Below are 24,344 nucleotides of genomic sequence, written 5' to 3'. Positions count from 1 at the left end.
AACAAAATATTGATTGAAACCAAACTAACCTTGAGTACAGTATTCCAGCTCGATCATATGATTTTTCTTCTGCCTGTCTGTCTGTGACATCGTCTTCTTCAGGGCTTGGTCTACATTCTCAGACAATTTTATTTATATTTCTAGAAATTCGTATTTAACTTCAATCAATCATGGCTTTAAGCGATGCGGACGTACAAAAGCAGGTATGTTTTCCAGTTACGCTAAAAATTTTACTAATTTTATATCCAAAATAAGCAATAAATATCCTTTCCCTAATCAGTTGTTCCAACTGGGTGTCTGTACTAAGACCCGAAATTTCAGCTTCTATTTTAGACGCTTTTATCTTCTTCGACTATTCTGGCATTAAGTCAAACACGATTATTTTATGATTACAAAAATAATTTTTAATGGCATTTGTTGCAAAAAGTTAGGAATTTGATTGACGGGGATACTTCTTTTCTAATGGGAAGATAGGCTCTCCCAAGTCATGTGACTGTCAGGATAGTCCAAAGCCACATCATTTTTGTTAGAAGATAAGTTAGGCTACCTACATATCTGACTCCTGATAAAAAATCTCATTATCTTTGTACCCTCAAACATTTGACTGAGAATCAACATTTTAAGTTGCTGATGTTGCATGATTTTTTATATAATAAATGTTAGCCTAATTCAAGCCTACTAAGTTATGATGGCCTTGAAATGTAGGTTAGAGCTTGTATTCTCTATCTAGACCAAAGACTTGAGAATTTTTTGGTTAGAAAAGATTTGGTTTACCACTACTGCGGATACTTATTTTTATCTATGCCCTATTAAAAATCCAATTAGGTAAATTTAATAGGACGGGTCAACATTTATAAAAGCTGATTTTAAACTTTGTGATTTATAAAGTGAACTGTCTTAAAAATCCTCTCATTGGAAAAAGACTGGCTAACTTAGAGCATGGTTGTAAAAAGCGCAGCTTTCACTTAGGACCCGACTGGGGTTTGTGGAAGAACTTAATTTAACTTTATTCACAAACAACGGCTTCTTGACTCTAATTGTGGTTCATTCAAGTTAAAATTGAATCGCTAATGCATACACACTTATAGGTAAGCCGGTTAGAAAACGACCTGCGCGAAATTTTAAGCGCATGTAGGGGAGGTAACGGCGAGGGAGGGTATGTTCCCCCTCTCTGCCAATGGCCGTTTTCACACTGCACGACACCACACCGGCACGACACCGACACGTCGCCGCCCCGGTGTCGTGGGAGTTGGAATCCTGTGTTACCAAATGGAACTGCTTACACAATGATAAATAACATTTCATGATGCTCAATTTCAAATATTGGTGCGATTTTGGCTATACAATATTTTTTGCAGGACCTATTTTTCTCAAGTTATGAAGAACGTAATTGTTTACATTTTGATAAAAGCTGTATAATTTAATTGCTGTTAATATTTAAGGTGTTCGGGAAGGGTGGGGGTGGGGCGGTAGCGGAGTGGGGGAAGAGCCATAGTCTGTCTCACGCCTACAGCTCGGTATCTCTCTCTCTCGCACCAATGCTACGAGGAGGTAGTTTTCTAACCGGCCGACCTATAGCATCCACGATGATAACATTTTATGGAATAAATGTGTTTTTGGCCAGTGGTACCAGTATTGCTGGCCAACACTCTTAGTGTTAAACGGGTAAGTATTTTTTTTGCAACACCACTGTCCTGTGTGGCAGGGAAAACCTATGTGAAATAGGCTATATCTCAAGTTTGCTTAAAAAAAACAGGGGGCATTACAGCCAGCCACCTGAGTGATCAAAACTACAAATTATGTTTTATTATATTGTAATAAATATTAAAATGGTACATTTAATCAATGGTAAGTTAATTTTTAGGTCAAACAGTATATTTTTTATCTTATTTACAGTAGCCTACTACATTTTGTAGACTTTAAAATAACTTTCACTGCAGTCCATTTAAATAGACAGGCTTTTAAGCCATTTAAGAACTTTCTGACTCACTTCCAGCAAAGTTTTTAAGACCTAACAATGTCAACCCCTTTTTAACTAGGCCTATTCTGTTTATAGATCAAACATATGATGGCTTTCATTGAGCAAGAAGCCAATGAAAAGGCCGAAGAGATCGATGCAAAGGCTGAAGAAGAGTTCAACATTGAGAAGGGAAGGCTTGTTCAGCACCAACGTCTCAAGATCATGGAATACTATGAAAGAAAAGAGAAACAAGTTGAACTTCAGAAAAAAATGTATGTTTGTTAACTTCTCAACCTTTCCTAAACCTTTGTTTCCTTCTTTTCCCACCTTCCTGGCAGTGTAAGTGGTTTGTAATATAGAAACTAATAGATTGTTAAGTTTCATTCTATAGCGTAAAAACCTAATTAAGTTATACAACATTTTTCAATGCCTTGGCGATACCCAGTGCTTATTTTTCAGCGGATTGCGGTGGAATTGAATACTGTACTGGTTCATCTCTTTCGAAAAGATAAAACTATTGGCGTAGGCTAAATAGATACAAATCACATTAAATAGGGCCTTGGTTACAGTTCCGGCACATCATTTTTTTAAATCGAGCACTGGCGATACCAAAACCATTATAAATGCTGCTATTGGACAAATGTAGAAGTTAATTTGGCAAAAATATATCAGCATCAATAAATAATGATAGTTGATTAATCATTTATTAGCTTTTGTTTCCAGGATTGATGCAATGACTACAATAGAATAGATTAGAACTACTTAATAGTCCTCGTCACTCAAATTTTTAGTTGTTTTAGTTGTACTGTTCATCTGTTCTAGTCACTTCTTAAATTTAATGTATTGTAGGCCTAGTAATTTAATTAAATATTAATAGATTAACCGTAGGCTTACTCTAATTTTTAGTGCTGAAATGCATTTTAACTAGATAACAAAAACAGTGTTTCAGTGCTAATAGATCTTTTTTTATCCACAAATATGCATTTGGCTTACAGTCAGTCATCAAACATGCTGAACCAAGCTCGACTGAAGGTGTTGAAAGTGAGAGAGGATCATGTTCGTACCGTGTTGGATGAAGCACGCAAGAGGCTGTCTGAGTTTAGCCGCAACACAGCAAAATACTCAGAGGTTCTTAAGGCCTTGACCGTTCAAGGACTGTTACAGGTTTGTAAATTTTCTGTCAAGCCATTTATGATTGCAACTTTTCTTAAGGCTCTTTAATGGACGTAGCTTATTGGTTAGAGCAAGAGAATTCTGTGTCGGATGTCCGGTTTCAAACCCTACCTATGATGATTGATTGTGAGTTACTGATGTAGACATTTCATCTACAAGGACCAACTGTAGAACATTTATATTTAAAAAATAACATTGATGAACCTACTTTATAGTGTTCTAGAGTCTAAAATTCAATTTCTCCTTTAACAACTGTGGTTACTGTAATGACTGGTATGGCATACAAACTTCTACAATGTCATAAGTTAGTAATTAAATAAATTTAATACATGTTGCAACGGTTTTACAATTCTTTGGTTGTAGTGGCTAAGGATAGGCCTATTCGGGATATTGTAAATAAATCAACTATTTTATTTTACTAAAATACCAAACCCCTCTCAGAAGTAGGGCCTATTTATAACTCGACTCTTTAACCTTTCTTTGGCTGGCCAATAAGGCAACACATTTAACTTACATTAAGCATGTAACGTAGAGCACAATGGTCCATTGTTCTTAAGAAACTATAACTGTTAAATATTGAATCTTATTTTAATATTAAATAAAAAAAATCAAAAGAGACCATCCCGGCTCATGCTTTGTATAGGAGTTTGTTCAATATTGGAATGATCAATGTCTCAACCATTTTGAACACTATCTGTAGTTTCAGGGTCAAACTTAGTAACAGTAGAAAACTGACAAAAGTTTACCGTGTAAATTAAACAAATGTTGTAAATTAAATGCTGATTTGATGTTTTCTAGCTGTTGGAACCAAACGTGCTCCTGCGAGTGCGTGAAGCTGATATTCCTTTGGCTGAGAGCATCGTCCCTGCCATAGCTGAAGAATTCAGCAAGGTAAAAGCTAGTAATACCCTATTTGTTGGGTTGGCAAACAAATACGTTTGTATTGTTCTCGTCAACACCTATGGTTAGATTTTGATGACATTTGGTGTGTGCGTACTAATCTATGGGATCTCCAGGCGCATTTCTTCATTAAAAAATGTTTAGTGAGCTACCCATATAATAATAGGGAAAAAAGATTTCTACAAAAACGGCTCTTATAATTTTAGTAAAAATTTAGTAGGTTATAGTCCTTTAGACCCTCAAAACAACGGTATAACCCCCAATGCCGTAACAGTTAGAGTTCTAAAATTATTAACATTTTTGTGATTTTCCCCAAAACAACTCATAGTAACTCCCTCGGTTTACCAATATAATTAAGCAAATGGGAGGATCATATATCAGTATGTTGATCGATACCCTTTATTTAAAATGTTAGGCTGTAAACACATTCTGACTCAACTTTTAGCGAATTTCCCATATAGGGAATAAGCTATTACCGTAGTACTCATGGTAAGACCTGGACGCGGGACTGATTTTTTTTTTTCGTTTTGAGGTCCCTAGAGGCTAAAAACACCATTCGTTCAAATTCATATATATATATATATATATTTATATATATATATATATATATGTGTACGTTAGCACGATAACTCGAGCAAAAATGATCCGATTTTGATGAAATTTGGTACAAACGTGTAAACCTACGTTTATTCGAACGAGTTCGCGATCCAGCATGATCGGACCATGGGAACGGGGGCTTATGGGGGTTTTTATGGGGTAAAAATAGGTTTTTCCCATTTTTGACTCAAAAAACATAAAATTTTGCAATTTCTTTCTAAACCATTTTGTAGAGCTTAAAAAAACAAATAATTTAGTATATTGAAGCGTTATTATGCGCCTAATGGTTACGGAGAAAATTTCAAAAAAATTGTAAATTTAAAATACCCATGTTATTCTTATGGAGAATAAGTAAACTGTTGTAGTTTGCTTGTTTATGAACATATTTTGATCAAATTTGGAAATTTTTTTATTTCTTACTAACTATTAACATTTTACAAAAAAAAAAAAAAAAAAAAAACAGTTTTACCCTCCCTGATGCAGCAAACCTAAGTACTTTTTAAACTAATTCTATTTAAATCGGGAATAAATGTTATATTTAAGTAGACATTTCAGTGTAAATCCAATCAGTCAAATGGAAATTCGCTTAGTCTGCAGGTTTGCTGCGGCGGGGGTATTTTATATTTTAGAAACAATTAAGGATGATCCCACTATTTCTAATCTACTAAGTTTTTACTGTTCTATAGGTTTCTGGCCAGGAGATCAACCTGAAGGTGGACTCGGAGAGTTTTCTGCCGCAAGACAGCTGTGGAGGTGTTGAATTGCTCGCTCAACGAGGCAAGATAAAGATCTCCAACACTCTGGAAGCCAGGTTGGACCTCATAGCACAACAGTTGGTGCCTCAGATACGTAACGCACTCTTCGGCAAGAACACCAACAGAAAGTTTACCGATTAGATTGCCTACGAGAACTTTCTCAACATTCCTTTGCTTTACTCAGAATAGAATCCAGATAGTCCATGCCTAACAATTTTGAGATTTTTAGTTAAAATTATAAATTATATTGATCCATTGGTGAAAAGTCTAAATGGAAAAAGATTAAGCATGGGATAGTTTGACTAGTGTTATTCGCCCTGAATATATTCAGCCTTTTATTAGTTTCCCCTTTTGAGTCTTCCTGCACTTTTAGGTTATTTAAGTTTTTAGTACATTTTATCCTAGTTTCCAGTTTGTTTAGTAATTTTACATCAATTAAACTGCCAAGAAACCACCAATAGACGAAAGCTATTTACTAGTTGCCAAAAAAACTATATTTTAATTTTTAGGAAGTGTGTTTTACAAGTTTACTGTGTTATACACATCTACTCATATTTATTGTATTGTTGATTAAACTGATTTTAAATAGCATGAATTTTATTTTAGCTGTAAATGGAACAGTATTCTTTAACTTATAATCCGTTTAGGGATGTTAAATAGGGTGGTATGAGCTATGCATGTTTGTGATTTAAGTATTTTTTCCGGTTAATTGTAAACCAGAACCAGTGTTAACACAATACTTTATTCAAAAAAATTATAGGTGTTGGATTTGGTGCCATCTTAAAGTTGTCAGAAAATCTGCTTCATAGTAAAATTTGAATTGTATATATGTACATGTCGTAAAGATTTTTGTTGATTAGTAAAAAGTTTATTGGGCACTAATTTTTGTTTTTATTTTCCTTGGAAATATTCTTGGAATACCAGTCCATTGGTTTGACTGGTGATTGTTAGTGATGTATTTGGTTGCTGCGCTACAAGCTTAAGTAGAAGTACTGAAGTATAGAAGTACTGTAGATACTTGATAATCCGGCAAAAACCTTGACATAACAAACTTTAAAAATAAGTTATTATTCATCAATTCCCTGATTACATAAACAGTCTGTGAAACTCAATAGTTATTTGTGTAACTAGTGGGCAAAGTGGCACTTTGCTGCACACAAGAGCAATGTTTACGAGAGGAATGATCTCGAGTGCAGCAAAGGCGTTTTGTCGTGTTACACATTATATTTTTCCTACAGTCACTATAAAGCATATAAATAATTAGTCCTTCAAACACTATACAACACGTTTTTAGGTTCAGCTGGCAACACAAATAGGTGCCCTAGAGAAAGTAGTCCCCGGCCCGTATCACTCCGCTATTTTTCCTCGGCAAGAAATGTGCTACGCGACTTGAGAATATAGTTCCGTATGTTTTTGTAATTAGAAGTGGTTTATGCGCCTAAAAAAAATGCTTTAAAGGTTTTTTCTTGTTTATTAAGATAGTAGGAATGTTTTAAAAACGTTTAAAAGAAAAGTCCAGAAAGTTCAGAAATACCGAAACTATAAACACGAAATGACAGGTTAAATCGTAGTTATAATAGTCAATCAGCTGCTCATAGTATTATTATCAAGTGTTGCCAACCTATTTCCAAGCGTACACGGATTACGTGCATAATAGAACCACGCTGTTTTGTGTTGTTTCGTTGGAATCCTGATGTGTGCCAAAGTATAAACCGTACGACAAAGTATAAATATGCAGCAATTAGCAGCTTTCTGTACTATAAACAGTACAAGGAAGCCAACTTTGTGGGGTGACTGTAGGAAAAAACATTTAATTTGTTTTGGAGTAATCACAAATTAAAGAATTGGCAACAAAGAAATTTTTTTTTCTGAATTATTAAAATATAAGATGAAGCAATACGAAATGTCCACTCAGTCACAGATCTCTGTTACCAGTGGTACTAGGTCAAGGGTACAAGTGTGAGTGAGGGGTCCACAAACTGTGGTAAACGCAGCATGCAAAAGCAAAGAGAAGCAAAGTCAAGTGCTGGCTAGTATCTTCCAAGTTCAGCTGAGGGCAGCAGAACTGTTTGTCTTTTCTCAACCTAAGTCCTATAGGTCAAAACAGGCTATACATTTTACAAAAAAAGAAGAGTCAACTTGGAAAATAGTAAGTCTATGATACTACATGTTTAACAACAATGGCTTCATCACGTAAAATTTCCCAGCTTTGTCACCTCCTACAAAATAATTAAAATGTTCAAATTGTGTTGTGTGTTTTAAATGTGTAATTTTTAAATCTTAAATTTCATACGTTTAACACGTTCGCTGCGGGTCACTCGGTGTGTGCTCTAGTTCGTTTCTGCCACCCTGAGCGCTCGCCCGTGAGTGGTGACATTGCCTACATTCCATTCAATTTCTCCGCAGCAGCACACCGGGAGGAACGGGCATTTTTAAGTCTGCGTTTAGCTAGGAAAGGGTGCTTTATTGTGGTATAGGTTGGTAGTACATTTCCCTGTAAAATCACTGACAAGCTTAGAAATCATTAATCAACTTGTCCCGTCTTGCTACTTCCAATTGGCAATACAATGAGACCGGCTAGTTCCAGACGGTGCTGCTATCTGTGAGTATTTAAGCAATCTACGTTGACTTTCGTCTTAAAGCTGAACATCGTTTGCTATTTGTCAGACTGAAATATTTTAAAGCCAAACTGGTTCGCTCGACTATGCCGTTGTTGGTACACAGTGAATGTGTTAAAGTAAAGGTTGAGCATTTAATTAGAAAGTTTGTTTCAGTACATAAAATAGGTAACAAAACTTAGGCACAAAAACACTAGCTTTCAAACTTGTCCTCCGTGTAGAAATGTTCTTTTTACTTTAGGTTGGTAAATAAGTTTCAAAAGCTGGAAATGGGTATATAAGAATAATTTTATTTAACGTTTAAGGTATGAAAAAATTATTACTAATAAATCACAGGCTTTTACAAATGAACTCCTGACATTCTTTCAGAAGATCGGCAAAGTCCTTGAAACCAGACAACTCGCAAGCTTTTTCCAGAGGCAGCCACTTGAAGTCTTGATGCTCCTTTGACATTTTAATTTCTTTGTCTTTGTCAACAAGCTCAGCCAGCCAATAGATGACAATTTTTGGTTTATTGTTCACATTGTACTGAAAACAGAATAATCCTACTGATATTTTTATTATTCAATAGGTGTCTAAAATACTAAGTGAAAAGAGATATTGTAACAAAATGACGTATGCATCCGGTGATAATAAGACAAAAACATATGATTTACTCCCACTAAATGCTTTAGCAGAAGATACAATAAAAATGATTATTTCGGCAAATTGTGCTGACAAAATACAACTAAAAGTGTATCACCGCCTTCATTTTAATTTCAACAAACATTAACAATAGAAAAAATGACAATGCCCATTGTTTTAACAGATACTATTAAAGAGTCTTCATAAATTAAAGATACAGTATTTAGATACAGATTTCAGTGATAGATTTGTCTGATTTTTAATTTATGCATAAACCAATCTAGCTCAACAGCGCGACTGCTATGTATTAAACACAAAACCAGTAATAGTGCTAAATAAACCATAATAGCTGTATAATAACTCTGTGTGCATACACATCAGATCCCTGAACCGCTTAGTTCTATTATAGCCTTACACATAAACAATAAACTCGGTTAGAAACAACAAAATGTTCTCCATGATCATACTTTATTCATTACTCCTTTCGTATTCGCACATTGATAGACTCAACCCTAAGTATCGTATTCCATTCTAACAGGAGATCTCCAGTTCCTCAGCCGTCAGCGCCTCGGCAAATCGCTTTGGTAAAAGTGCTGTAATCGCCGTCCTTTTCCTGGACATTGATCTCGAGCACGATTGATGTTCCATGGTAACCCTCTTCACTCGTCATTCACTCTTTACTCTTCTCTAAAGTGTTTAACTTGTTGTAGAGACATAGGTATTGTATTCTGTAAAAGGACAAATGAAGCAATATGTGGCAAACTAAAATATGTAAGATTTAAAATGTTGTTGGATGATCACTTGTTTAGTATAATACAGTAATCACAACATTCCAGACAATCGAATGATAGTGATACTATATATTGAATTTGTAAAAACAAGCAAGAACAGCACGAAAACATTCTCAAATTATAAAAGATCAAATATTGTGAAGTTACTGTTCACAAACATAAACATTTATAAACTTTAATGTTGAAATATACCTCCAAGCTTACAAATGTGAAGGAACAAATACAAAGGTCGAGTAAGAGACCACAGCTACTAAGAGTTTGTATTGTTACAAGATAAAACAATAAATGTCAAACGCCATGAAATGTACAAAAGCAATGAGACGTAACAGAAAACACAATATGCAATACGATGAATAGGTGCTGAGTTGCATTACAGCTAGGAAGTATTAGCATTAAACCATACGCATACAGTAGGCCTCCTCTTAACCGACCCAAATGGGACCGGACCTAGGTCGGATAACTCAAAGGGTCGGTTAAAACGGGCAATCCCTAAAATCAATAATCATAACATAATGAAGTGCTATTCATTTGTAATTATATATTCATTATTTTGAAGTCATACTTGCATTATTTATAAAATAAACTACTCTTATCTCCTTTTTCGTATAGATAGAAAAGTCACAAATAAACACAAAACACGGTTATGTCAAATAGGCCTACTTTCAGTGGAATATATTATAATACTAGGCAAGAGTCAATAAAAATTCCTATTTTAAAAACTTTAGTACTGTTATGTATTAATTGATGCTTTCCAAATCCATTGTAATACAGTACAGAACCTTTTGTCGAAATTAAAGATACAAGCAACCATTTTGTTACAAGACAGGATGTTTATTTATAGCCTCTCACTGGAGGCTCCAGGCACAAAACTATCTTGACCTGGAGTTGTTAACCCCTCTTCCCTTCCCTCCCTACAAGTTGCGTTAACAAGATAATCAGTTCTCAAAATCGTAACGCACTTTATGATGTTATAAATTTGCCGCACAGATAACAAATCAGATCAGATGTGCTCGGGCTACGAACGATGATGACAAACTGACATTAGGCTATGCTATATTTTTTGTGACCAATACAAAATAATTTATTCTTAGTCATATCCTGAGGAGATAAGCGCATGGTTCAGTTCTCATCGGCCAGCGTGGGAACGGAAATGCCGAGATTCCAAGAAAGTGGCGGTTAAACCGAACTGCTCTCAAAGCAAGGTCGGTTAAAACAAGGCGGATAATCCGATTGTCGGTTAATACGAGGTCGGTTAAGAGGGGGTCTACTGTAACAGTAAAATGTGTACAAAATGTAACAGTGAATTGTAACTTCAATTTTGAAGTGTTAACTGTTACAACTAAAACAAAAAAACTTCACTGTATTCCTAAATTAAAATAGTAAAATGATTCTTGGCTACAGACACACACACACGAGCAAATGTTCAGAGTAAATATTGCAGATGCTAATAATGGCAAAGTGTGAGCAAGGCCCAGGTACTCACCTGTTCGGTTGCACAGGCAATTTTGAAGTGTTAACTGTTACAACTAAAACAAAAAAACTTCACTGTATTCCTAAATTAAAATAGTAAAATGATTCTTGGCTACAGACACACACACACACACACACACGAGCAAATGTTCAGCGTAAATATTGCAGATACTAATAATGGCAAGGTGTGAGCAAGGCCCAGGTACTCACCTGTTCGGTTGCACAGGCAGTACGGTACTGACACTGGCTATTGGGTGCTAATAAAGCAATTGAAAGGTCAACTTTCCACTCTTGATCATGCCTCAACCTTTTAAAAGCGGCCCTCTAAAACTGCAAAGGCGCATCTGAGCTCCAGTATCATGACACTTGAGGTCTCAACTGAATCCTGAACTGAATGTTTTTTTGTATCTTATTGTGTAAAATCCAGCTCAGCTACAAAGCGTAGTTTTTTATATCCAAGATTCATGTGGCCTTGTTCATCTTGTCGCTGGTCCTATCGATAGAGCGAGTGGCAAAAACTTATCCATAATGTGTATCAACACGGTCTCACACAAGGTGACTGGAATCTATCTACCTTTTTCTTTAATCCCCATCACTTGACTAGATAATTTTTTTTTCTTTGATCACTTTTTCTACCAGACAAATGACAGAATAGTTTTTACATTTTAGACTCGTAAAAAGCACCTTTCACAATGTCCCCATGTTCATCTAGCAAGTTGTACACAGGCAAGGTGTGTCGCACACGGTTAACCACAAAAAATTCTGTACTACCTCGAAGGTATACGCCTATTCAAAAAGAGTTTTATACTTTGATATTCTCACTACATCGTCGAGTGCAAATTTGGGCTTTTTGGTGTTGTCACACATGGTGAGAACCAACATAAGTTCCTTTTTTGGGTTTTCTAATAACGTAATTTGGTCACAATTTATTGTCCTATGTAAACGGGAGTTGTATTTGTCAACGAGCTCCGGTAGCATAGCCTTACTTGGTCATAGGTTTCCTTGTTCGGAAAACCTTCTCCACATCCACCCTTGAATCGTTTGGTTAAACCGTTACATAATAGACACATTCAAATGTGAGAACGTACTGTAGTGAGTTATCCCAATCGTTTCATGAATGGCTGGAACTCCTTTTTGTAAAATCACGTACCAAAATCAGATTGTATGTTGAATGGCTTTCTAGGGGTGCTTGGTTTTTTTAAGACCTTCTTCATTGCAACAGTGATAGTGTGTGTCACAAACTTTTTTAGCAATGAAGATGAAGCAGCTAAGGGTAACAAAAAATCTTCTGATGCGGTTCAACCGTCATGGCAGGACAAAACTTGAATCTGGAAACGTCTGCGGTATCAGGAACCCTTTCACTTGTTAGCAGTTTACAGAAACTAAGAATATTTTTTTAGGATATTTAACTTTTGTTTTCATTTTACCTTTAAGATCACAGTTGTATTTTCTCAAAGCTAGCTGCAAGCATTAGCACCCTCACGCACTGGGTGTCATTACCCGCGGCAGACACGGTGACGAAACAAGCAAGTCGTGCTGTTGAGCTCAAACGATTTATGCATGAATTTAAAAAAAACCAGGGAGATCTTCCTACTGAAGGCTGTTAGTATAGTAATATAGTCTTAATTAAATTTTAATAATGGCTACATGTGTGAAGTAATTGACTCGAGGTATGTGTATACTATTTTCTAAATTCCAGATTTTTTTAAGGGTAGCACAGTGGCCCCAAGTAACTATTAGAAAGTCTACGATTCGATCCTTAGTAAAGTCAGTAGCTTTTTGGTGGTTTGAAACTGGACCCAGCTGTCCCTGATCGTTAGGCTTTCAATACATGATCCTGACTGGTGAAACAGCTGATCTTAGTCAGTAACAAAGCTACACAGATCATCTCCCAACAATCTAAACTAATCCTTTACTCGTATTTGGGTTAAAATATGCAATATGCACCTAGGTGGCGTTCCCATCTCATTTTGATACTGATAATTAAAGTGAAAATGAAATAAAACGTGTTGGAGACACATAATATGTTCTGTCAAATAGTTGAAGTACCAAAAACGCAATACCACGGCATATATAAAACCAGGGTACAACTTACATTCAAAGTTCTTTCAAATTGTTTAAATACTTTTAAATCCTTTTCTGATAAGCCAGCTTCTTCTTCTGTTTCTCTTAGTGCAGTCGTAAAGTCTGTCTCTCCTGGGTCTACATGTCCTGGAAGAAAATGTGACGCATGAGTGTTTAATTTGAATCATTTATGCGTCATAACACTACAATACTTATTAATGTATTACCAATAATCTACTTTAAGAATTCAGCTTAAGGGGGGAGGACTTATGGCAAAAACTTTTATATCCAACTCCATATTAACAAGCATAAAAGTATTGATTGATCAATAGCCTAACCAAATTTAGCCTAGACTAGAACCAAAAACCATACTTCTATATCTATTGAATCAAATATCAAAGTTCTGCCGAAATGTCATCCTTGCCCTAGTAACAAAAAAAGGAGTAAAGTTAAACCTAATCGGTTTCCAGGCCTCAGTAAAAGGTAACTTACTGGGCTATCAACCTAAAGGTAGGGGAAACACCAGATATGATGTTATGAATAACTCCTTAGTCAGCAATCAGCATTGCCCATGTTATTAGTCATTTACTGAAAATACATAAAAATACATCTAATAATACTTGAACCATATGTGACCATTGGGTTTGATAATGATTGACGTGTCCAATCAAAATCGATCATCACTTACCATCCTTAGGCCTATATGTATTTACCACTCGTGAGTCAACAGTATTATGTGAAAATACCGTTATATGTTCCAAGTGGATGTGTTGCTAGCCAAGTGGTTAGCATCTTGGACTTCGGTGCAGGAGGGACGGGTCCAATTACCGCCACATCCACAAAACCTAAATGGATTTGACCGCTTGATTAAGCGTTTGATTTCTTCCGACTTTAATTAAAAATGCCACTGGCGTGGAAAAGAGTTTTATTACACACATTATTATATAGGTAGGTGGTACTTTCAATAATTTTTATTGTACACTTTCATATAGGTCAATGCTAAAAACACCTCTATACAACGTAGTAATTAAGTTAAAAACCTCCATAAGACGAATTTGTTTGTGACATGGGCTAGGACTGATTAACCTCTATACAACGAATATTCTTAGCACAAAACCTCTACAAGACGAACGTGACCTCTATAAGACGAATTTATCATAATCTTAACCTCCATAGTACGTAGTTTTCAAAACAAACAGAAGCTTGTCTCAACATGAAACCCCCACCCATCCCTCCTCCTTCCTCAATCATTGTTTGGAAAAACCTTGGAGCAAGGAGAAACCTCTATAAGAAGAATAACAGCAGCATTAAACCTCGATAAAACGACCCTCTTTATTAAGAATACCTCTATTGTACGAATATTTCCCGTACCCCTTGAAATTCGTCTTATAGAGGTTCAACTGTAGAGCCTAAATTTAGATTTCGTAACAAATTCTAAAGAAAAATGATTTGACGGTTGGAATGAATAAAATAAAATATGTCGAGAGAAAATAAAACTAGCTTACCCGTCAACCATTGCTGCGATTTTAAGAAAGTTAACCATTCAATATTGAATCTCTGGAAGGTCTCTTATATTTCAGAGCAATCCATTTTATGTTAGGCCTACTTTTAATATTATTTATTAACTTATGTTTTACAATTAGAACAGTAAAACGTCACTATACAGTAAACAATTGATGAAGGGCTTTTTTGTAAACAATATTTTTTTTTGTTCAGTTTGGTGCGTAAACAAAGTGGCCTAGGCTAGATTATTTGATTTTCCAACGCGAGAGCATGTCACATAAAGAAAGTTGTCCATGCGAGAAACATGGTTTTTTAAAGTCACATCCACACACTTGCAATGGTTGCCCTTGAGATTTGTTTATGGTTACCGGTATTGCAAATGCGAGTCGCACAGGAAACTGTAAACGTTTGAATTCAAAGGGCACATCTGTAGGGATTGTTGAAATAGGTGGCAAGAGAATTTCTCCTCCCTTAACCCTCCAAGTGTCTCTAGTTTTGATCTTAATGTTTGCCCATTTATTGTGCAATCGCAGGGTTTTATTAAAATGTATCTTAGAAACTTAAAAACAATGTAAAGTATACTGTTTTATATAGGTATAATTTTGTTTGGAAAATTATGGGCTTCAATGTAACATATAAAACATTACACAAAACATGTTCAACAATTTTTGTGGGGTTAACATTTCTCAAAAATTATAAAATAAATGAAAAAAATTTATGTTTGCGCTCAATAAATTGTTATAATTTATAGGTCTACAAATATTTTAAAATAGCCACTTTGTTCAGAATTTTATGAGGATTCCAAAAATATAATAATATAAGGAAGTAACTTAGGTTTGCAAATAAATAAGTTATGGGCAAAAAACAGATTTCGGTACATAGCGTTTTGCTAAGAATGCATAGCCTAACCATAGCTAGGAATCTGGCTGATAATTTACATCAATACCACTACCTACTTCTTCAGGATCATCAACCAGCCCTTCAAAATCACTTAAATCTTCTTATAATGCACCAGGTATATCACTACTTTTGATTTTTAACACTAAAACAATGATAAACGTAATAAAAATAAAACACATCAGTCATCGGTGCGAGGTTAACCAAGCTGTTTACAAATACGCACGTCAGCTGTCTGCTACAATATTTTCGGAATTAAAATGAAAAGCGCATAGAAACAGACATCAGGAGAAAGCTCTGAATCTGCTGAAAAAAAACTATACCTAACTCGATCCAGTTCAATCCGATTCAGTCAGTCCCAGAGCCGTCGCCGTAAACAGTGTTTGTGAGTCGCAAATGCGACACATAACACTACAGCGGATGTGTTATGAATCGCTTTTACGACACATAACACTAGTAGGGTTAAATTTGCCACTTAAAATTTTTGATTCTATTAGATTAGTCATCAGTTTCTTTACTATTTAAGTTAGTGAGTTACATTATTGTGGAAAGTTGAACTAGGCCTAGGTCTTTTCAATTAAAATGGAAAACATTGATATTTCAATAGGCTTACTGGTATGGTACTTTGGCCAAAAACATCCATGTTCGTAAAAACACATTGATATAGGCCTAGGCAGCTAAGAAAAGAACCTGTGCGCTAATGCTTCCTAAGTTGAACTAACAAAATCATTGGTAACTTAACTTAACCTACTATCTATGTAACTTTAAAAACATCGAAAATAGATATATCGAAAACATCATTGATGCTCATTCCAAGCCTAACTTAACTTAGACCCTATGACAAAGTTAACTTTTTAATGGGTTCCGGTTAGACTTACTAGGAGGATTAACTCCTATGACCTGAGCAGACAAGGAATATTTTAAATCTTACAACAGTAACAACTCATTATCAAAAAACTTAAGTCGTGTTTACCTTTCGGTGGAGTCCAATGATGTTTCCCATAAGAAGTTTGCATTAATAAATATTCTATATCTGGGTTTCTGCGAAAAATTACAAATCCTGCTGCTCTGACAGCCATTTTGCAATAAATATTTTTTAAGAAAACCTACAAAACATTGACAATGACAATAATTGACAGATATGTATCTTATCACGGGTTAATGTAAGTTATAGAACTTTTAGCTCATACCCTAAAATAGTGAAAGTGAACTGAAAACTCGTATAAATAAATTAAATTAACACACGCTCGCTAATTTAGGTTATGTTTATGTTATGACGTGACTGAAAAGTGGCTAGAATAATTTAGGTTATGTTCATTATTGGTTTTGTTATGCGTGTTTTTTTTCCAAAATTGTCCGGCTTTGCTGCACATAAAATGCAGCTGTTCAGGTCAATGCCGACACATTAATTTCAGGCTGCATGTCATAGTGCATAATCTTACAGTATCTAATGTGAAAAATGGTTTCATAGTGCATAGATTTTCCTTCCACCATGGCATAGAAAGGAAAAATGTGTCGTACATATATATACAGTGTATAATTTGGTTTGTTAAGTTTAAAATAAATGTATGAATAAACATATTAGTGTGTCCAAAGATGTAGTGATTGTAACCCTTAACACTCGTTAAAGATTTCTAAGAGCTGTATTGATAACATCCTTTTTTATCTGTTGATTCATTCTATTATTAATATTACTATACTGTATATTCTAATAAAGATGGATGTGACTGAGTGTACTAGCTAGTACTTTTAGCTATTGGATAATGTAGTTGTAAAGTTTGAGCTTTAACCCAGATATGAGTAATAGCTATTTACATTACAAGTGTAGTAAGAGCGTTTTTACATCACGCAGGTGAATGTTGTGCAACGAGCGAAGGCGAGTTGCATAATTCACCGAAGTGATGTAAACACGCTCTTGCGTAACGTGTAACGTACAAGATTTTACCTGACCCGACAATATTCAGGAGGTCACGAGCAATATGCTTCATTATCAATTTTACTCATCTTCTAACAGTAACGTTCATTTACAAACAAAAGCTAGGTTAGGAAAATTCTTCAAAGCATAACAATAAAATTCAAACACACAGCTGATTTCTAGCGTTGAACGTCGTTGGCTCCATAGAGGTATATTTTTTCAGTTATCCACTCAATGTTATTTAAATGGGTTTCATTACATCACCGAGTGAGTTTTTTTCAACTTTACATCACTCGAGAAGTAAGGAAGTTGTATACATCACGCTTGGGATAGGGAAGTTTAACATGGCGGGTTAGGTAAAGTATTATTTCAGCCTCGTTGACAATGAGATCAGCTGTTTCCTTATCCATAAGAATGTTTGCAAAACGGCACTTAAAAAAAAAATTGTTAAGTTCAATGTTCAAATACCTTCTAGCAAAACTCCAGAAAAATTTCTATTTGCCAGATTAGATTTTCACAAAAATATCTCCTTAAAAATTGTCATATTTAATACCTATTACAATAATATTAGTTTATTGAGTAGGTAAAATTCGTTCGAATAAACATATGTTTACATGTTTGTACCAAATTTCACCAAATTGTATAACTTTTGCTTGTTTTAACTTACACACATACATATATCCCTCCAAGTGTCAATGGTCACAGAAAACATACACTAAACATAATAATAGTGTGTTTTCTGTGCTAGTTCTTGATGTTGGCCATTGTTTATGTATTGCACATGCAGGGTTTTATCAGACTAAGGAGAATTGGTTTTATCAATGAATACAAAAAAGGTTTGTATTCATAAGTTTTACTAAAATGTAACAGACTGAGAAACTTGTTTTACATATAATTTTGTTTGGAAAATCATAGGCCTCAATTTCATAAAACATAAGCCTATAAAAAATGTTCGACAAATTTTGCAAGGTTAAAATTTTTTGAAGATTATTATAAAAAAATTGAAAAACTTTTAGGATTGCACTCAATAAAATTGTATGGTTGAAAATAGCCAGTGTTTTCTTCATTTTATGAGGATTTCAATCTTAAAGGGAGATAAATTTGCAAAATGCAAATACATAAGTTGTGGGTGAAAAACTTATTTTGCGTAATTTTAACTCCCTGACAAAAAATCTAGCAACGATAGTTCGGAGCCTGAAGGATAATTTACATGAACATCACTTCTCACCACTTCTATCATCAACCATCACTTTAACTTTGGTAATGTCTTATTCACTACAGTAGACTCCCTCTTATCCGAACTCCTAGGGACCGAGGCCAGTCCGGATAACGGGTTTTCCGGTTAAGCCGACGTCCCCAAAAACTCATTAAAACGGACCGTTTACGGTGATATTTGACTTAAATTTAGGAGAGCATTGTATTTAGACATGGGATTACTGTTCTCAAATCTTTCCCACAAGAACAGTCGCTTCAGTACCGGCCACTTCATGCCGATCTAGTCCGGTTAAACCAATGTGCTGATAATAATTGTCCGGTTAAAGAGATTTAATTTCAGTCAAGCTGTAGTCCGGTTAAAAGGTGTCCGGAAAAGAGGGAGTCTACTGTATATGGGAAATTCACTAAAAAGTCACATTGCACACAAATTGCACAGTCTATTCCCAACAGTGGTTATGCAAAACAAAAGAACATTTGGTGCAAATAACACTGTTGTAATTAGACATACATATTATGTTTTATATGGAATGTTTCATAAGGGACATATTAAAAAAATAAGACTTAATTGATGTAAATTTATTTTACAAAAGAAAATACAATATGGTGATCCTACAAATAAAATACAATGTGTATCACACAAATCAAATTTACCCCTAGTTGAATATTGCTGCTAGAAATTCATCTGTTAGAGAAAATCCAAAAATACTAAATTAGGTTAAAGACAATACAACACATAGAGAGCTAAATCTACATCACAAAGGCTGACTTATTTTTTCATCAATATGAAAATGTGACGTTTAAATATGCCCTGTTGAAAACTGACAATTATTTCAAATACAACTAAAGGTACAAGTCTTAATTTAATGAAATGAAAATGTATCTAGAGTGCAAATAAATGAAAACTTGATATTCTAACAAAATTTTATTTCATAAGCGAAATGTTGGCTTGGAAGGTGGGCCTTGTATTGTTTTACAGAAAAGCAATTTTAAAACATGCAAGTCTTCATACTGCTAAATATTACCGCTATATGTGACTTAGATAACAGAGTATACTTTTTACCGTGTAAACATCAATAGAAATTCTGTATGTTTAAAGTTTTAGTTAGGTGGGTAAAGAAAACACAAATATCCTGTTAACAAACTGCCTTCAAATTGAAAAAAGTAGGCTACGTAGAAAAATTGGTTGGTACAAAAAATATAAGAATTAAAATGTATACATATTGAGATTTTGTTTTTGCCAGTAATTAAGGTTTGAAGTATTAATTAATTTTAATCTCTTCTTAAACTATTAATCTCAACCCATTGTAAATATATGATTTAGATTTCAATATACAAATAGGTAAAATCCACAAATACTAGAAAAAAACCGGTATGGATCATGGTGGAAGGAAAATACATAGGTGTGCTATTCCCGTCATATGCTGACGTCACCCAGATTGCAAACAAATGATCACCTGATTGTATTACCATACAAGTAAATTTGTTTTGATTTGATTGTTATTGTTTTTATTATTTTTTTTAATGGTGAATTGGTGTTTGCAATCTGGGTGACGTCAGCATATAACGGGAATTGCATACCTATGTAGTCATAAACATAAATGGCGTTTTTGGCCCGAAAGTAAACAAAACCCCTATACTAATAGCATTAATTAACATATTGTTTTGTTTACTTTCGGGCCAAAAACATAATTTGTTTATGTTTATGATCCATACCGGGTCTTTTGCAGTGTTCGTGGTAAAATCTAAGAATTTTAAATCTAATTCCATCCATATTTAAATCTTAAGAAACCTTTAATATTTTAAATTTCAACTGTTAAAAGTTACAAATAAATCATGATACGCACAAATTAATTTCAATGAATAATCAAATTGTATTGTTATAAAACCATTTGAAAAAGGTGATAAAAAAAAGGTAACTTTCTGTTACACCGAACTCACCCGGTTTTATCTGTTATACCCACGACACCAGGATAGGTTAGGTTAGGTTATTTAAACATAAAAAATACAATTACTTTAATTTAAAAATTCGGTTACTTAACCTAACCTAATGTAGTTAATAAAAGACAAGAGTACCTAAAAAAAACATTGAAAATAACCTGAATACTAAAAAAACGTTTCAGTTTCTCTCAAATCTAATTTCAAAATAGAAATCACATTAACATTATTTGTAAATAAAATGACTAATCCCTTTATCATAAAAAGCTAGAAACTTGACTTAAAATCAACACCAATATCTTTACCGGTATAATAAGTAAATTATATTCAACATAGAGCAACTTGTGGTCAAAGTATACCTACATATACTTTCAATAACAGGTTTGTAAAATATATAACATTTTTTATAATTCTTACTTGATTATGAAGTAGAGAGCTTATTAAAACTACTATACACAGTTAAAAGGTTAAAAATACAACAATTGTCATTAAAATATACAGTAATAACAGTCTATAACTGTAACTCAAATAATTAGAAATAGCTGGTTTTCCCTGAATGGGAAATTCGCTAAAAAGAGAGCAAGGGTTGTTCTTAAATATTTACACAACTAAGAAACTAAAAACCGTAGCATTTTATATACATTGTCAATTATGTTGCATATTATGTAAAAAACTATACCTAGCAACATAGCTTTGGATACAGTACAGAAAATACTGTGTTTTATATTGTCCGTTTTAGTACTAGACTTATTTGCTTTCATATTGTGATTAAGGCCTGTTTGCTGTAGGCTTTTAAAAATGAAACTGAAGAAATAAAACTCATTGAAATAATATGAGAAAAGAAATCAAATCGTAAAAAAAGCCTTAGAATATAAATAACCCATCATAACCTAACAGAGGTCCTATAAATTAAATTATATTTATATATAATATTTCATTAACAGATAAAGCATACTTATGCAGAGGTCTATCTTCTAGTTAAATTGTGAATAATTATGAAGGGTAAATAAAAGATATCCTGAACAAAAGGGAAGGTTATTAAATTAAATAAAATTCAGTAAGAATTCTTACAGTGTAAAATACTCAAAAGAATTGTTTTTATTTTCACACTTTTAAAAATGGCTTTGCTATTCACCAAAAGTTTGAAATGAATTTTTAATCAGTTAGGCTATGTTGGGTTACTTAAAGGCTATACTTGAGAAATTTCTTTCCAGAAATTTGATTTCCGTCTTCAATCATTTATGAGCAGTAACTAACTAAACATAGACAAAACTGTTAAAATCATTATTACCAAAAAACTCTTTTTTTTACTCAGCAATTGGACTAAAAATTAACGAACTTGGTAAATTAACTTGAACAGATAAACAGTTTTGAATAATATATATTTTTGTATACAAACACCTTTGTAAGTTGTAAAAAAATTAAACCACAAACTTGTATAACACCATAATAAAGAACATCATCTAAGTTTCAGATTCTAGATATTAGTCAAAGTTGAAAACATCCAGAAGTTAAAAATACTTTGAAACATACATAAATGAGGTAGATTGAAATACTAATTTGTAATTGCATTGCAAACAGAAAAAAAACATATGCCTTAGGTAAAAGTGGTTGAAAAACATAAAAAACTAAAAAATGACTGCAGTTGTAAGAATTATGACCATAAACATTATCAATATGAAAACCACAGTTATGTAGTTTAAATATCAAGTTGTTTTAATGGAGACTAGTTTTGCACTTTTTTCCAGTCAACTCCTATCCAAATACCTGTTATTCTTTTTCATTAAATCTCAGGACGTATCCACTTTTACAACAAAAACTCACAAACCTTACTTTAGACAGACAATCGACACCTATCACTATAATACTGCATTCCGTACTTCTGGACTGTTCAACTTTAAACTACTATTTACAATAACAGGTATTGCGATAAACTTCTTAGAGAAGCACCGAGAAAGCACTCAATCGGCAGGAACGGTTAAACACAGCACCTAATTGTTGTATTGTCCTTGAACTAGATCAGATCTAGATAGTGGAAGTAGCAAGAACTAGGACGGCCGGACCAATATACATATGTACATTCCGAGACTAACCCACACTTTCTGAAACAAACAATGTATTGTAACGACACATTTAGTGAAGGTCGATGTATTTCAGTGATTGTTATAAACGGACAAGATGGGAAATGTCTGCATTAATCTCTGTAACACAAACCTACTATGCAAATTGTAGAATCATCATTGGATCAGTGCCACAAATGGTAAAAATGTTGGTAACTGCAATACTCAGACTTTCTTTTTATGCACAGGAAAAAATCTCGTCCCAAAAATCGGGAAGGAAATAAAAATCCTGTCCTGTCCCGAACTAAAAATTCAATCCCATCCATTCCTACTAGAAATTTTGGTTTTAATTAAGTTACAAAGGACTTTGCCTACGCTAAGTATTTTAAATAAATTAGGAAATAAGTTCATTTACCTAAAGTTAAAATAGTTATCCTATGCTGAAAAACTGATGTTCAATAACCAAACAGAAAACAAAGAATATACTTACAAAAATGTGGGTCAATAGATGTGTCATAAGCGCCGCAGGGACGCGACAGACAGAGAAGGGTGTTTGTTTCGTCGGGTTGGCTGCACTGAGAGAGGAGGAGCGGCAGGGGGAGGGGGTGTGGCTGATCCTAGCTCCTGAAACCAAAAGTACATACTACACTTGACACTGACTGTAATTGAGAACTTACTTTAGTAAAACCTCACTAACTTGACTATTTGTGGACCCAGAGATTGTCAAGTTTGGTTGTGGACTCTGCGTTGTAGAGTTATCCAGAACATTAAAATGTCAAGTATTATAAATTTAATTAAAATTACCACTACATGTTCCATAAAAGTTGCTTATTTTTGCGTGCGCCCAGTCAGCTGTTGATGGTTGAGTTACACAGACTGTTGAGTTACCGGGTGTTGAGTTAGTGAGGTTCTACTGTACTGAAGTAGACCAGTGGTAGTGAGGTCTATTAGAACCATTTGTAGTTGTAGAACATAAAACATAGTTCAATGATTTAACTTACTCATTAAAGTATTAATTTTTGTATTTATAGTAGAGATGGATGAAATTTTGTGTAACTTTCAGGAAAAACACATTACCGATCATCGGGAAAGATTACATTAAATTTGGGATTTTTTAACGTCAGCGATTTTGCCACGTGGCAAGTGACAATGATGCTGGTATTATGGGTGACGAATCATATCTTGGCAATGGCAGGAGATTTTCACGATGGTTCTGAAACCCAGGGTCATCTATGTGATCATGATATCATTGTGAAAATCTTCTGCAGTCATGGCGCCATCTTGAACATGGCTCGAGGTCACGGCACCAGTGTGAAGATCTCCTGTGATCATGGAGATATCATTATTCTCCTGGGTTCGGAACTATCGTGAACAGCTTTCAAAATCACGGAGATATCATACCACTGATATTTCCGGTGGTTGCAGAAATGTCACCCCTGATGCCATGAGGTTGATGACGATGGAAAAAATCCTGAATCAAGTGCAATCCTGTTTCGATGATCAACATATTATAAACAGAATATATTATTCCGTGCATTCCCAGTTAAAGAAAAGGGTAAACAAAGTATTCCACTCACATTGAGGTTGTTACAACTAGCCAGCCGCATCTGAGCTAACTGTGAGGCAGGTGTCAAGTTACTAGTGCTGCCAAACGGACTCATCATTGTGCTCATCGCCCTCTTCAGCTTGTTAGGGGTCTTGTTGAAGCTGAACGCTCGTCCCACCTTTATACGAGTCCTTGACGCAAATCTACAAAAACAAGACAGGAGATAAAAAACAATACAAGAAAATCTTACAAAAACAATAGGGATGGTCAAGTCTCGAAATTTCGGGAAATTTTCGGGAAATTTTAAATCTTGTTACACGA

General features: G+C 34.4%; 3 protein-coding genes across 5 annotated transcripts in view; 1 reads left to right on the top strand and 2 right to left on the bottom strand.

Annotated features, from left to right (window-relative positions):
• Positions 1 to 69: 69 nt before the first annotated feature.
• On the top strand, positions 70 to 6,267 carry LOC128992143 (V-type proton ATPase subunit E-like). Its single transcript, XM_054415579.1, has 5 exons — positions 70 to 203; positions 2,057 to 2,232; positions 2,956 to 3,124; positions 3,932 to 4,024; positions 5,317 to 6,267. The coding sequence occupies exons 1-5, from the start codon at positions 171 to 173 to the stop codon at positions 5,524 to 5,526; spliced, it is 681 nt and encodes a 226-aa protein (XP_054271554.1). The 5' UTR covers positions 70 to 170; the 3' UTR covers positions 5,527 to 6,267.
• A 2,042-nt stretch (positions 6,268 to 8,309) lies between these two features.
• LOC128992322 (bis(5'-nucleosyl)-tetraphosphatase [asymmetrical]-like) lies at positions 8,310 to 16,625 on the bottom strand. Its single transcript, XM_054415832.1, has 3 exons — positions 16,326 to 16,625; positions 12,984 to 13,099; positions 8,310 to 8,531 (listed from the first exon to the last, which is right to left on the bottom strand). The coding sequence occupies exons 1-3, from the start codon at positions 16,429 to 16,431 to the stop codon at positions 8,334 to 8,336; spliced, it is 420 nt and encodes a 139-aa protein (XP_054271807.1). The 5' UTR covers positions 16,432 to 16,625; the 3' UTR covers positions 8,310 to 8,333.
• Positions 16,626 to 21,547: 4,922 nt separating this feature from the next.
• Positions 21,548 to 24,344, bottom strand: part of LOC128992473 (protein ECT2-like) — a 33,621-nt gene continuing 30,824 nt past the window's right edge. Inside the window, exons 12-14 of one of the 3 annotated variants that reach the window (XM_054416063.1) lie at positions 24,055 to 24,226; positions 22,968 to 23,101; positions 21,548 to 22,519 (exon numbers count right to left, since the gene is read on the bottom strand). In XM_054416063.1, the coding sequence (XP_054272038.1) occupies positions 22,991 to 23,101; positions 24,055 to 24,226 (283 nt within the window). In that variant the 3' untranslated portion in view covers positions 21,548 to 22,519; positions 22,968 to 22,990. The remainder of the gene's footprint in view (positions 22,520 to 22,967; positions 23,102 to 24,054; positions 24,227 to 24,344) is intronic. The other 2 variants (XM_054416061.1, XM_054416062.1) reach the window with 2 other exon arrangements.

Source organism: Macrosteles quadrilineatus, unplaced genomic scaffold (genome assembly GCF_028750875.1).
Source record: "Macrosteles quadrilineatus isolate MER2022 unplaced genomic scaffold, UCM_ALF_1.0 Scaffold_4__1_contigs__length_99947679, whole genome shotgun sequence".
NCBI classification, from domain to species: Eukaryota; Metazoa; Arthropoda; class Insecta; order Hemiptera; family Cicadellidae; genus Macrosteles; species Macrosteles quadrilineatus.
The sequence above is the reverse complement of the archived record's forward strand: the minus strand, read 5'-3'. Positions and strand labels throughout refer to the sequence as shown.

Coding starts and splice junctions, on each gene's coding strand:
- LOC128992143 (XM_054415579.1), top strand. CDS start 171: ATGGCTTTAAGCGATGCGGACGTACAAAAGCAG. Junction 204..2,056: donor ATGCGGACGTACAAAAGCAG/GTATGTTTTCCA, acceptor TTCTGTTTATAG/ATCAAACATATGATGGCTTT. Junction 4,025..5,316: donor TAGCTGAAGAATTCAGCAAG/GTAAAAGCTAGT, acceptor ACTGTTCTATAG/GTTTCTGGCCAGGAGATCAA.
- LOC128992322 (XM_054415832.1), bottom strand. CDS start 16,431: ATGGCTGTCAGAGCAGCAGGATTTGTAATTTTTCGCAGAAACCCAGAT. Junction 13,100..16,325: donor TCATTGGACTCCACCGAAAG/GTAAACACGACT, acceptor ATTTTCTTCCAG/GACATGTAGACCCAGGAGAG. Junction 8,532..12,983: donor AATTTGAAAGAACTTTGAAT/GTAAGTTGTACC, acceptor TTCTGTTTTCAG/TACAATGTGAACAATAAACC.